Consider the following 14915-nt stretch of genomic DNA (forward strand, 5'->3'; position numbering starts at 1 on the left):
AAAAGAAAAAGAAAAGAAAAATTCAGTGTCTCAACGCTGCAGAACCAGAATGTACTCATGATGTACCGATACAGTCTTTATTCTACCTGTTGTAATTAAGAACTGTGTGCAGATTAGCTCCATATAGCCTATTCATGCAGATCACTGTTGATGAGTGACAAGTACTTGAGTGAAGATTTTCACCATAATAGTTTTCCATATTGTCAAAAGATCACTGTAGAGAATAAATAATTCAGTTTCAGTTCAACTCATGTTATTTATATAGCGCATATTCACTACAAATACTCTCATATAACGTACATGTAATATACTTTTACAGTTGTAATGTAGTATTGGTTTGCATGTGATCATCACACTTTGAGTAACTGTGTTAATAGTAAATAGAAAAGCAACACTGCTTAATCAATATCACTGTATTGAAACTGTATTAGCCTGCCTATTTTAGAGGCTTTGGAGTTTGATTTTATTTTTTAAATCTACAAATGTATATCTATATATTTAGATTTTTTTAAAAATCTTGTAAGTACAGTATTAGGCAGAGAATACATGATGTATATACCACAGAGATGTACAAATATCCAAGGATATGTCTTTTGTTATTGTTTTTAATGATGTTCTTGGAGCAACACTGTGTGAATATGTATAAAGGGTTCCCTGTTTCGGTCTCTACCTCTTGATCTCACTGACTTTGAGTTATTTATCCCTTTTTAAATCCATGGAGATGAGAATAATTAAACAGCTGACTGTTTATTCAAGCTACTATGTTCATTTGCTTTATTGCCTCTGACATTTGAATCGAAGAGTTCCAAAGTGCTGCTCTCCAAGTATTTCCTGAGGGTTTTCACTCTGTGAGAGGAAGGGAGTAAAAGCCACAGTTTCCACCTCAACAGCTGGATTCAAAGTTCAGTATTGAGAATAGGATTTTATAGAAAATGACTGTCCTCTTTTTTTACATGTTTTGGTTTGCTGGGCTCATGTAGCTCCGAAAATGTTTGTTCATCTTTAATTGTTGAAGTTCTTTATGGGGGAATCTTTGGGACAGGTATGACTAGAGGTTTCCAGCAATTTGGTACCCTCTCAGGTGACACCCACATCGCTTCCAAAGTCCACTGGGAACGTTGGGTCAGTCAGCAAGGTGCAGATCCTTCTCAGGTCAGGAGCCATGTGCTGGATCTCCAAACCCAGATGAAAAAAGTAAAAACCACAAAACAATTGCCAAAACTAGCATGGCGCTATGGTGCATGTTATTGTCAGATTTACACTTCTAGCATTTAAATCAAGAAATAAAGGAATAAAAAATAGTAAATTGTAAATGTTGCTTGTATTTAATTTACCTTAAAAAAGGCCATAGTGTGGTCTACTGCACAAACGGACAAGTATGCAAACCATATATAACTTTTAATGAGGATAATACAGTGGTGATGGCTGGCAGCCGTCAATCATAAGGACTGTCAGCCCATAATTATGGATTTGGAATGAATAGTTAAGGTCAGAAGATAAAGGCTCTTAAGGCTTTATAAGTACATATGACCAAAAATATATCAAATATACCGCATTATGGAAAAGGTAAGTGAATAGCCATTACTAACCATGGAGGAAATGCTCCACTATCATGTAGCCAAATATCTATAAAAAACAGATTAGTACCTAGTCTTTTGTTCGTTTGCAAGTCTGTTTATGACAGTGATATAAATCATGTGATGTGAATTTATGATGGTCATATAGAAAAGTGGATCAGCAATTTGATCAACACCTCAGGAGGAAGGAGGTACTCGTCTGTTTCTATGCTAGCTATTTCAATACTTTTGTAAATGCCACTCTCTATGATCCCCAACTAGATGTGTTGCGTTCACAGACAAATTAGCTCGACTTGAACAAGTAGAAGCCATGGTTATAGTGGCAAAAAACAACTTCAGTTGCTTTGTTCTTTGTTCCAGTCCCTTACTTCCGACATCCGTCATGATGCCTTTAGTGATTAAATGTAGTTGCAAAGGGTCAATATCAGTGGACCTTTTTCACAAAAACTGGAAGCTGAGTCTACTGGTGCTGGGACACTTTCTGTTTTTATGAGTCCATGCAAGTAAAAGAAAAACTCTCTCTCTTTTTAACATCCTCATTTAATTTGCCAGCATTTTCTTTCACTGATTCGGAGGAAATTGCAGCGGCGAAATCACGCGGCAATAAACTTGAGAATCGATATAAGTGCTTCCATGAAGAATATCCACAGCTAAAAGGTAAGAAAAGACCTAGCTTAGCCAGCTAACTGCTACCTACAAAATATGAATGACATAAACATTGTAATAAAGAAGCCTAATTTAGTGTGTTAATTTATTTGGAATATTTGAGACGGACATGGTGTAAACTTTTAAACTACAGTTTGACATGCTGACATTTGTTTGCCATTACAACTTGTGGAAAACAGCACGGCAGGTGTTATGAGATGCTAGATGATGCTTCATGTTCAAACTATGCTTTACTTCTTTACTTTTTGTAACTGAGGGAAACTTTTCTCAGGAATGAACCCAGCTAGTGATGGTTAGTGCTTTCCCTTCCGGACCTATGTGAAAACCTTTAGTAGATTTCATCTCCTCTGTTTCATGTATTTTGCTATGCGTTTCTACGGGAAGTATTTTCTTTTTTACAATAATTAGACTTCAAATAAGACATTAATCACTAATTAACAACTATAGAACCATTGCAATCACAGTTTGATATTTGGTGTTTTAATCAGATATACCTTAAAAACAATTTGCAGTTCATTAAATATCTCATTTAAAAACTGTTTAGAAAGTTGTATTTACAGAAACATATTCATCTGGAAAATACTGTTGTAGACAATAAATATGACTTTTTAACAATGTCATCTCTTCTTTTCCACGACTCTGTTCTAGAAATAAAATACATAATTACAGTTGAAACCGGAAGTTTACATACATCAAATAAAAAGACACATATTCCTTTTTTCTCAGTCTGTAGTTAAGTCCGACTGTGGTATCAGCCATCAATCAATGCCACAATTATAAGAAAAACGTCTGCTTTCCCCAAGTTTGTATACATACACATGCACCATTACAGTTTTAATGTAAATTTCATCCAGTGTTTAAAAAAACCTTTCTGGGTTTTTCAATTGTTAAAAATCACTTAAAAACAAAGAAAAAAACTACATTTTAACATTTTAAAGCACTGTGGGAACCAACAAATAAGATGTTTGTTCAGATGTTTAAAAGGTTGTTGATCAGTTCACGCTTTATACAAATGAAGGATATAATGAGAATTGACATTGGTATTAATTATTTTTCTACTTTATCTTTTTCTACCGAATATGATATTAGAAAAAAAAAAGTAGATATGCTACTAAACGAGACAACTGTACTGCAATGATTCATCTAACGCCTTCTCCTGAACAGGCAAATTCCAAACATTACATTTACATCCTGACACATTGACTTCTGCTGACCCGTCCAGGTTCCTCCTCCAACCTCTGATCGCCTTTGGTCACGTCTTTTTCATCACAGAAAAACATCCTCTGTTCTCTCTGATAGCTGGAAAAACAACAGATAATTCACTCATACTATTTTTCAAATAATTAATATGGATTTCACAATGGTGCCAATAATACCACCAATCAACAAGAAAGGAGTAAAATATAAAACAGAATAATTGGTCAAAATAAATATGAGTCCTGAGCAAAGAAAACAAACACAAAAGGGCCAAAGGATAAGGAAAAAATTCTGACAAAATTAACTGAAAAAAATGAATAAAAAACTACACTTTGGAATAATTTGGGCTAATTTTAAACAAAGTTATAATTGCTGCTTGTAAAATAGACCAACTGTGATATGAGCCATAACATCATAATATTGCTTTAAACTAGACATCACTGATTTACGTGCTATCTAGCGCCTTTCAAAATAAAGAGATACCTAGTACTTAAATACCTAAAGGTGGATATGATTTATAGCTAAAATTGAGACGTGTACAGAAAGCTGGTGGAATGGAATTGAGAACATTTGAGCAAAGGTTCTTTTTACAGGTGTAAAATCTGTCAGTGGTCGACTTATTATGTTGCAGAGGTATCTCTGTTTTACTAGTCTTACTTGATCAGTTAACTTTAGATGAGCTGCCACTGGAGCTCTAACCGGCCTAAGGCCCTGGAGCTGAAACAAATATTTCAGCTACTGCTGACATACCTGTGGGTTTATGTTTCCAGAGTGATCAAGGTGGACTGTATCCCGATCATCCTGATTGCTCATTGTGTTGTTGCAGTTGAGAGAATATTCTTCATGGAACAAGAGAGGAGGCACTCCTAACTGACAGAGAGGAGAAATCCTAACTAAATATAGTAGTTGTTTAACAACATTTAATATTATTTTACCTACCTCTCTATAATATTTTCTTCCTTGTACAGACATAGACGTTAGTGTGACTTTGTCACCACTTTTTCTTATCAGTCTGACAATTTCCTCGTGTTCCAAGGACTCAACATGGTCACCATTAACAGCCAGCAGCAGTTCACCGTCCTCCATACCTGCTTCCTCTGCTGCACTCCCTACATCCACTTCCCTCAGTACATGAGCTGGCATTTTTAGATGAAGAACAGCAGGTGTTTATTGGACGGTGAAGTGTTTGAAGTCACTGACATGAATAATGTGCCATTTTTCTTTGTTTACCCAATCATAACTACGAAACAAAATTTTGCCAGCTTGTACTAAACAGTTTCAGTAAGCTTTGAAGTGATTACAGGAGTATATAAAAAAGAGTTGGCACCAAGCTGATGGAAGGCAAGCATGTCAAAACCAGAAAGCACCTAGAACATTTTTAGGTGAAATGTTATAAAGAGGGTTTCACTTTTGTATTTATAGCTTGAAAGTATTCTTATTATTTCTTTGGCAGCTTTCTGTAATGGTTGAGTCAAATCAGAATGACTGATGGAAAATGTGAGAAAAAAAATGGTAGTCTAAAAAAATCCTGATGTTATTTAATCAGCTGAATGTATAAGATCCTGTAAATGGATGAGTTCGTGTTAATCTCAGGGACAGATTGCAGGAGTGGATTGTTATTTCCTGTGTTACTCACCTATCTTTTGTGGGGGTTCCACTTTCTCTTGTCTTAGCAAAAAACCAAATCCATCAGGTCTTTTCAGCAAATGTAAGTTCTTAGCATAGTAGGGAAGGTTGTTACTTTCTGCCAGTGTAGGAAGGATGGGCATCCTCCGCCTGAGATAACAGGACTCACTGTCACTGTCAATAACCAGCAATGTCACCGAGTTCCCACTCTTCTTTACCTGATAACCAAACACACAATCTTAAAACAATCTTAGAAGACTCATAGTCAACCAATGAACCGTGTCAGATATTACTGAGGGCAGGATATACCTACAATTCTGTTCAGACTGGTGGTTGTGAGCTCTGACACAGAGACTCCATTGATCCAGACTAAAATGTCTCCAAAGTGGACACCGGCTTTCTCTGCTGGACCATCAGATACCGTGTTCACCATGTATCGACCCCTCTGACCTTCTGACACAACCACGCTGTTACCATGACGTTCACAAGAAATTGTTTGGTAAGTATGCTCTACTAATAACCCTAAGCAACACAATACCAAAAAAGTCAAGAAAAACCGATTAATATGATTTTTGGTTAAAAGTTATGTTAATAAAAATCTTACTGTAGGAAAATGGTAAACTTTTTCTGTTTCTGAATACAGAACACAATCATAAGGAAAGCAGTGTAATAAGCAAGAAACATTTAGCTCAACTTAAGACAAAGGGACAATGACTGACAAAAGAGAACTGAAATAAATACAATCGTCGCACCGTCTTAGAAGAACAGAGGTCACAAAGTGTGTTTGTTGTTATCTGAGGATGCCAACAAACACACAATTGTCAAAACATGAGTGGAAGTTACCAGTAATTGGTATGATAGTCATTCCCAGTCCATGATCTGGATGTCTGGTGATGTGACACAGTCTTGGGCGAGTCCACCTGTCTCCTTTGGTGGCTTTTGCGAGCTTTTGTATGTCTAAATCCATGACCACTGCCTGATAAGGCACAACAGGAAGAGTCAGAAAAGTGGAGAATGAAGGTTACACACTGTGCAGTGACAATAACTCGCTTATAATTACATAGTTTTTCCAATTCCAATTATGCTTTTGCTAAATGAAGTTAAATCAACCCTACTAAAGACTTAGTCAATCATACAGCTTAGTTGAAAACACATATTTACATACACTGTATGAAAGACACAATCTCACATCAATTTTTTTGTTGGTTTTCTTATGCTTTCAAAGACAAACTGAGAACAATGCAAACAAAATGCAAGAGTTCCTAATTTCACAACATTATTGTAATGTCCACAGATAATGATGTAAATGCTTGGATGTAGAGGACAGAAGGGAAAAAAGGGGGATGGGTGAGGGTCCCTCAGGTACAGGGCATCAGATTTAAACATTGTCAGATCCGTACAATGAGGATCTGACAAGTCACTCAACTAGTAGGACTTGTACAATATCTGTCTTTCCCAGTAATTTTCAAGTTTTGAAGAAGCGAAGGTGATTCTCGTCATGACATCATAAAACCTGTAGCTGATATCTATGGGTATCTAAACTGTGGGTTTCTGTAGCTGTACTGGTAGTTTTCCCAGATAAATTAGCATTCATCCATCTTCCCAACCTATCCAACTAAAGAAATAGTCAAATAAAAGTGTTAGTAACCTCCTGGAAGCACAACCTGTCAAATTTAGAACATTTTGAAAAGTTCCACCAATGTTCTGCTATGCTAAGAGACACTGAATGTATGCTCAAGTCTGTGGAGATGTAGTGGAGGGGCTGCGGTCCCTGCTGTGGTCAGAACAAGGGAAAATACAGCTGCAAACTTAAGTACTTTGTTGCTCTAAAGTTGTTGAAATAATGCAATAAATCTGTGTTACTGGAGACTTTTATAGCAGTCACTTCTCCCACTGACCTGTGTGAGAAGTGAGTGCTGCTGCAAACTCGTCCTGCTTCTTAAGAACTGTATTCAGTCTCACGTCATCCTGCAGCAAACTGACTATAGTCAGAGAAGATGTGGGCAATGTGGATACTGTGTTTACATGTGCAGGGCGCAGCTGCAAATGTTATATTTCTCTGCCCCTAAATGCATATCCAAATTAGCATAAATATCTGTAAAGGTCCCACTATGTCTCTGAATAACCATGGCAACGGCCTCTCATTGAGTCTGTTACAACTGCAGCTACCCAGATAACCAGTTTCTAGACAAAATGTAAGTCCTTTCTCCACATGCGAAACATTTATCTTTGGGCAAATAAGATAATTGCATTGCTGTTTCTGTTGTTTTCTTTTTCCCCATTTTTGAGTCCAGCTCAGGAACAATCTTCTTTGAGACTTTCACAATGTTCTTCTGATATTCTCATCCTTCTTCTCTGTCATTGTACTCTTTGAATAGTTGTTTGTGTTTTCCAACTTTGAAATCCTCATATTGCATTCTTTCATTTCCTCAGCATTAGCAGTGCCAAGCTTGCATTCATGGCCCTGCTCTGTCTCGTTTTTTTCTCTAATGTCTTTGAGTTTGTGTATCCACTCTCTTCTTCAAACTCATGATTGCTTCAAATATGGCCTTTAGGAGACCTGGCCTGTATCTCCTGCCCCAGATGACTTTACCATTGTTTTCACTCTGTGGCTTCATTAGAATAATTGGTTGCATAGAAACTTATGACTTTCTATGCAACCTGTGATGTTTTTGTCTTTTGGGACACAGCTTCATTAACTTGTTAGTATCCATTGGAGTTTGTTGGGTGAAATAACACACCCAACATCAGAGAGAAACTTGTGATAATTTATGGAGTTCTAGCCACAAGCGACTGTTCAGACCGCCGTCGTGGTCCAAGAAGCCGCTCTGTTGTCCATCACAGTTTGTGGAGATAGCTTGTGCACCAGATTTACAAGTGTACTACAAACATGCAACAAAGGTTCAAGACTTTTGTATGTAAAAGAAGAAAAGATTGTGTTAACATTTTTTATGAATCCATTTTGTTTTTCCAGCTCTAGTTTCACAGTAATCCAATCCACCAAGCTCTTTAACAGCTTATCATTAGCATGCAGTACCTGCTCATACTCTTCCCTCCGTAGCACCAGAAGAAACAAGTCTAAGCCACATGACTGGATCTTTCTCACAACCTGAGAAAGATGAAGGAAAATACATCAATTATGCACATTTTGTCTAACATACAGCCACACAGACAACAGAATGGAGAACATGACAGAATGACTACTCAGAGATCAGGACCTGCTGGCTGACTCAAATAATCAGCTAGTTTGGCCTAGTGGAGCCGTGCTGCTCCAAAAACACTAGAGCAAATATAACAATGATTAATCCCTGATTAATTCCTAACTCACATGTTGCAATGTGTCACCATAACATGATGACATGTCTTGACATGTATTTTGCTATTTATAAAAATCTAATTATCAGTCTGACAAATTATTTTCCACTACATGTTTTCACATAAAAAATGAGTTAATCGCTGTCTTAGTACTGTAACTTGTTCCTGCCAAAAGACAAGTCCTAAGAGTCCTGGAGCTATAACTTGAATAAAACTAATCCACACAGTATTTCCAGGTAGCTGTATGAAAAACAAACAATCAATAAACCAGACTAACAAATACAAACACAAAAAATGAAAACAACAACAGCAAACATCTACTTACAGAGAACATATCGGATATGGAGTTTTGCCTTCCATAATGACTCAACCCTCAACATGTGATCGATTCAAGTTCAAAGAGCCCTGAGATCTTTTCAGATAGGTTCTTCATCTTTTTCTGATTATCTATCTGTCCCTTTCTTTGATCGAGATGTGACAGGATGGCAACTGGAGGCCAAAGAAGAAAAGTGGTGTATATAGCAGCCCTGTCGCTTATCGTTCTTGGATAATATTGAGATTATCTCTCTCTCTCTGCCAACTCATCCATCTCCTGAGATTCAAAAATATTGGGACATTCCCATTTGAGTCAACACTAAGGATAAGTTCACAGAGACCCAGAGAATGGATGATAGACAGGGCTGAAGAACGCATACAAGTCAGGGCCTGTATTCTCAAAGAACCCTAGAGATGTTGTTTCAGGAAAATTCTAAGAATTTCTGGAATTCTAAGATTTTTCTTAGAATGTTGCCTCAGTAAGAGAAAATGTATTCACAAAGCACCTTGGTGCTCACACCATGACAAAATGTCAGAAGTAGTGAGGACTTTTAGTGAGCCTAAGAATGTCTGTAGCAGGAAAGATGGTGGAAACAAAAGTTCTGAAAAGATTTCTATACCATTTATTTCCCAGCATCACACTCTCCAAACTGCTATGGATTTTGTCTGCATATTATATAATATGTTGGATATATATTCCCCATCACCTGTGGGGCACACAAGTTTCTGGAGGTTTACCTTGAAAAAGTCCATGTTGCCCACATATGTCTCATTGACCTCCAGCAGTCGCTCTCCGCCTCTGAGGCCACTGTGCTCTGCAGGACTCCAAGGTTCCACCTCTCTAATTATGAAGCCATGGTTGTTCTGTTCCATGTGTAAGTGAAAGCCAAAGCTCTGACCCTCCACACGCTTCAGCTGACAGAGGCGGGGTACCATGCACAGGTCAGGTTCTGGACATACACCTGAATAAGTAACATTGCTCTCGCACTAAAATGTGATTAAAGAACAAAAAACACAACAACACTCACCTAAATCATCAGTGATGATCAGAGCTGGATTATCTATCCCCTCTTTTGGGTTGAAGGTAAAACTAAAATAAAAAATATATGATGAAATTGGGCCAGGTAAAACAACAGGTGTCACAAAAAATATCTTTTTAAATATTTTCAAATACTGGTAGAATTTATTGGTATATAATAATAAGCTCAACAATGTCCTAAAGAAGGCTGGTTTTATTCTGTGGACTAGTGTGAAACCCACTGTCCGCAGTGTTCCTCATTTTAAGTATTTTACATAAAAGGACGAAAATTATGGAGAACCCTGAGCATTCTGTGTACGGGACCATCACAGAAAAACAGAGTCTTCAGTCAGAGGCTTCTTCAGTCCGCCAGACTGCTTCAGGAGGACCTGACTACTCATCACCATCTTTTATCCCTTTATAAATGAAGTGATTAATTTCATTGATATTAAGGAAATTCTGTGCTGTTCATGCCCTGATGTCAGCAAGACTGAAGAAACCTTTTAGTTCAAAGGGAAATAAACACATCATAAAAATAAAATGGCACACAGTGATTTCTAAAAAGCACCAAGTGGCAGCAAATAAAGAGAGAACCTTCTGGAAGAAGGCAGCGGAAGCAGAGTTAAAATCATCCATCATGATTTTACCTGTCATACAGGAACTTCTCCAATACTCCTATCCTACATCTGTAAGAGAGGTACGCTGCCAAATATAATGGAAGTGAGTTTTTTCTATAAGAAACTCTTCCAGTACGAGTTTCTGTAAGACCTAAACGACTGCAGAGTCTCACAGCAGTACCAGTACAACACAAACAGGTCTCTGAACACAACGAAAAGGTTTTGAAAGAAACAACTTGAATGTCATTTTTATTTCTTGACAAAACAAATTACTGAAGCACTTATTTATGAAAATGTTTGAATTAACAGCAAAGTTAAGGAGGTTGAGGATAATTCAGAGAATAAATTGTGGACTTACCGTGGGCTGTCCATCACATCCTGCTGTCCTGGTGGAGAGTAGACACGACAATGAGACTCTGGTAAACAAGGAACAGTTTTTGACTGAGCCAAAGCACCTGGAACCAAACATAACACAGCCGTTTAGGAATAGCATTAATAATAAGCTTAAAAGCATTTTAATTTGTTTGTTATTTGTATTTACAACAGAAAGCATCATAAGACAAAAGTTAACCATATATCTGTCGACTGGCATATTACTGACCAAACATCTTTTGTCATCCAATCCTTATCAAACAATGACAGTAATTTAATGGTCATTACATATGGCTGAAATGTACGATGTAAAATTATGGTTGTACAAAATCTCTCAATACAATAACACTTGCTGGTGAACCTGACAAATTTGACAGGGAAACGTTGAATCATAAAATCACACCTCAGAATAAATTTGATACATACTTGGTAAGATGAAACCATAAACTATAGACACAATTTTAACCCATTTATTTTAAGAGTAGCATTTATGAAATCAAAATCTCTAAGCATTTGGTCTTATCTGTTCACTTGATGTAGTGTGTATTTTTCTTCCAAATATATCTAGAATTAATTTGATTTATTTTTTAATGGTACAAAATTTAGCAATATTGATAGTAAGCTGGATAGTAATCAATCATAAATTGGGTCTAAATTGACATTCACCATCCATATATTTTATTTTTCATTTTTCACTCATATTTTCAGAAATATACCCAAATATTTGATATCGTAAATCTCAGTCTAATGAGTGCATAACAATTCACAAACAAGAAGCTTTCGAAAAAATCTAAATAATTTTAAAGACCCCTTACAACCTAAATATTTACAAATATTTAGGTTGTAAATATTTACAACCTAAATATTTAGGTTGTAAGGGGGTCTGGTTTATAGTGGCATCTTTGGCTAATTGACTTATAAAGTAGCATTTAGCTACTTTATGGACATACACAGACATATAAATAAATAAGAATATCTTGTGATTACAATAGGTCTTTGCAGTGCATTTGTTGCTCGGGCCTAAATATCAAATTTTGATTTAAATAATGCCACACCATAAGACTTTAACCACTAGTGCTGGTACTAAAAATCAATGCAAAGCAAAACACTTCAGAGATAATACTGTATCTTCTACTATCTGTGATCAGTTTTGTAGCCTTAGCTGGTACTAGACTCGTATATTTTTATCAACTTGCCAAAAAGTCATAAAAATATTAGAAGAGGGTATTAGTGATTATTAAAACTAATATCTGCATAAATAGCACAAAGGCGATGCAAATCAGTTGAAGGAAGAAAGACGGAAAAGCCAGCTACCTTTAGAGGATGACATGGAGTTCTCTGTTTTCAGCGACTCATAAAGAGGAACTGTGAAGGGACAAAGTTCACAAAACACTCAGAATCAACAGGTGAGATAGTAACTCCTTTCTTCACAAATACTTAGGTTAAATATTGACCAACACTTTGAAAATGATTGTGAACTCAGCTGCATGATTGTGAATCCTGCAGCTTTCTATTTTTATTTTTACAGTACAGCTCAAAGATATCTTAAACCTAAAGTACACCTCACAATACAGTACTGATTATTGTACTCGATACACAAAGTATCCATCCAGACAGTTACTGAGTTAGTTAGTACTTGAATTAGTTAAACCAGTTCAGCAGTAAGAGCCAAATTAAGCTTATCACTCTAAAGAGCCACACACCAATTTCAAGATTAGCTTTATATCATGTTGCTGAAACAGCTTTTTTCTTAGTCTCCAAGGTTTTAGAGGGACACCTGACAGTATTTATATTTTACCAGTGTTGGCTATAACTACTCGAAGCAACTTTTTTACGTGTCAGTAAGACTAGAACAATGATTAGACAACTTGTTTAAGCGCAGCAAAAACTCCTACATATCCCTACAGAAAACATTTGAGCTCTGCCAGACTGGGGGATATGTTAGTGTCTCCTGCAGGACATTTTTTAAACATGTAGGACAGTTTACTCACATGGCTCATATTTGTATCCATTTAATAGAGGGTAGTGTGGTGACTGCTAACATTTGAATATTTTACTTTAAACATCACTGGCCCCCATTTAACCCTCTTCAAAGTTTGGTATTTGAAAAACTAAAATTTAAATAGTGCATTTTTTTCCAACACTGACTCCAGATTTGGTTAAGAAACTAAACACATGAACGTTTAGTTTTAACCCATTCCATTGTGGCCTGGTGCTTGTCCTGCTGGAGGCTGAAGCTCCGCCCCTCTCCAGTCCTTTTCACTCCAATAGGCTTTCTTCACACATTGCTCTGTACTTGGCTCCATTCATCTTCTCACCAACTCTGACCATCTTCCCATGTCCCTGTTGAAGAGAAGCACTCCCACAGCATGATGCTGCCACCATCATATTCAACAGTGGGGATGGTGTGTTCATTGTGATCAGTCATGTGCAGTGTTAGTTCTCCGTCACAAGTAGCGTTTTGCATATTTGACCAAAAAGTGCAATTTTGTTCTGTTCTGACCAGTGTCCAACACGGCTTCTGGCAAACTGCTAACTGCACTTCTTACAGGTTTCTTTTAACTATGACATTCTCTTCTTGCCACTCTTCCACAATGACCACATTTGTGCAGTGATGACTAATAGTTGTCCTGTGGACAGATTCCCCCACCTGAGCTGTGGATTTCTGCACGAAATGAGAAATGCAGAGAACCAAACCTGGAGAAGCAGCATTCAGCTTCTATGCAACACAAATCTGGAAGAAGCTTCAAAACAACGCTGCTGTTTTGCAGAGTTCCTTTAAATCCAGGCTGAAAACCCTCCTGCTTAGATGTCTTTTATTAGCACCAAGAGAAACATTATTCTGAATATTTCATGTGTGTAGTTCATGATAGCATTTAACAAAATGTAGTGTTTTTTCTTTGTTTCATAATGGATGACTGTTTATGAACTGTCTTGTTGCTGAAATGTGCAATACAAATAAACTTGAGTTGGTCAGATCAGTTTATTGATGTGACAAATTAACAATAAATGTGTCAAGGCACTTCAAAAATAAAAAGTCAATTCAATCCAACAATACCTACATAAAGTCTATCACACACATTCCAATTATATCCCAGAAATCAAACCATAAAGTGAATTTCAGTTCATTATTCAATAACATTAGACCCATTAAAGCACCAATAGTTTAAAAATCATAGAATTATTTCTCATTTTACTATTTAAATCTGACCTTTAACATCAAAACTAAACAACCAGACAGTGAACTGACATATGAAAGCTCCTGAGCTCTAGTTCTTCTATATCACTGATTTTCTCACTTAAAAATGTTCATAAAAATGTACAGAAATCAAACTAACTAAAGCTTAATTTACATAAAACAATTCTTGTCATTTACAGCTCAATTATAAACAGTTCTTTAAGTTGAAGTATAAGCTGTCTTCTAGCTGTTAAATAAATCCTGTGTATATGGTAAAACTGGATCATCCGCTGATTATAAGTATGAACGGCAGTATGACGTAATATCGACTTTATTGTAACATTACAATAAAGTAATGTTACAATACTTTATTGTAACATTACTATAACTGCTGCATTATAACTAATGCAGCAGTTATAATGCTGCATTATAACCCTATGTTATAATGTTATTCTCTCATCAGAAACATACATTGAGTGCTTTGATTCTTTCATGCATGTTTGAGTAATCCTTTAAATCAAGAGTTCAGGAGTGACTAAACTCTCTGAGGTGAGCCTCACAGACAGCTCCTCCTGCTGCAAACACCTGGTGGAGCTGCACATCTACAGAGCTCATACATGTTACTTCATAGCGCAATGCTGGTAAAACATTGTTAAAGGCCAAATGGAGAAATGTGTCAACGTGCTGAAGGCCCAGTGTTAGAAAGAGATGGAAGTCTTAAATAGAGTCATTTAACACAAATGAAGGTAACAGTCACTTCATTGTGATATAAATTGACATTATGTGCATGGTAAATATATAATAGTGCCCCTTTAAACTAAAAAAAATATACAGATGCTAATATGCTCTCTTGAATCCTCTTGAGGTTTACTTGGTCTTGGAAGAAGAGTCCTTCTCTAAACGTTGTAAAGTTGCCTGGACTTTTTTCTGCACTTTGCGAAAGTGAAGCCTCCTCCAGAAGCTCGTTTGCTTCTCACGTCCCCACTCCAGGTCCCGGAGGAAAACCTTTAGAGAAGAAGGAGAGGAAAAGCATT

General features: G+C 36.7%; 1 protein-coding gene across 4 annotated transcripts; it reads right to left on the minus strand.

Annotated features, from left to right (window-relative positions):
* Positions 1–2535: 2535 nt before the first annotated feature.
* LOC106963183 (Na(+)/H(+) exchange regulatory cofactor NHE-RF4-like) lies at positions 2536–12769 on the minus strand. 4 transcript variants are annotated; one of them, XM_015057948.1, is made up of 12 exons: positions 12695–12769; positions 12018–12068; positions 10690–10747; positions 9725–9786; positions 9435–9646; positions 8104–8175; positions 5910–6042; positions 5380–5519; positions 5077–5284; positions 4380–4576; positions 4191–4310; positions 2536–3542 (listed from the first exon to the last, which is right to left on the minus strand). In XM_015057948.1, exons 2-12 carry the CDS (start codon positions 12031–12033, stop codon positions 3510–3512), a joined length of 1251 nt encoding a protein of 416 aa, XP_014913434.1. In that variant the 5' UTR covers positions 12034–12068; positions 12695–12769; the 3' UTR covers positions 2536–3509. The 4 variants fall into 4 exon arrangements, with proteins under 4 accessions (XP_014913434.1, XP_014913430.1, XP_014913433.1 ...); XM_015057944.1 differs by having other exon boundaries at positions 10690–10786; XM_015057947.1 differs by having other exon boundaries at positions 12018–12763.
* Between the last annotated feature and the right edge of the window lie 2146 nt (positions 12770–14915).

The sequence above is a fragment of the Poecilia latipinna genome, unplaced genomic scaffold (genome assembly GCF_001443285.1).
Source record: "Poecilia latipinna isolate Pla-1442-1.1 unplaced genomic scaffold, P_latipinna-1.0 Scaffold1501, whole genome shotgun sequence".
Taxonomy (NCBI): Eukaryota; Metazoa; Chordata; class Actinopteri; order Cyprinodontiformes; family Poeciliidae; genus Poecilia; species Poecilia latipinna.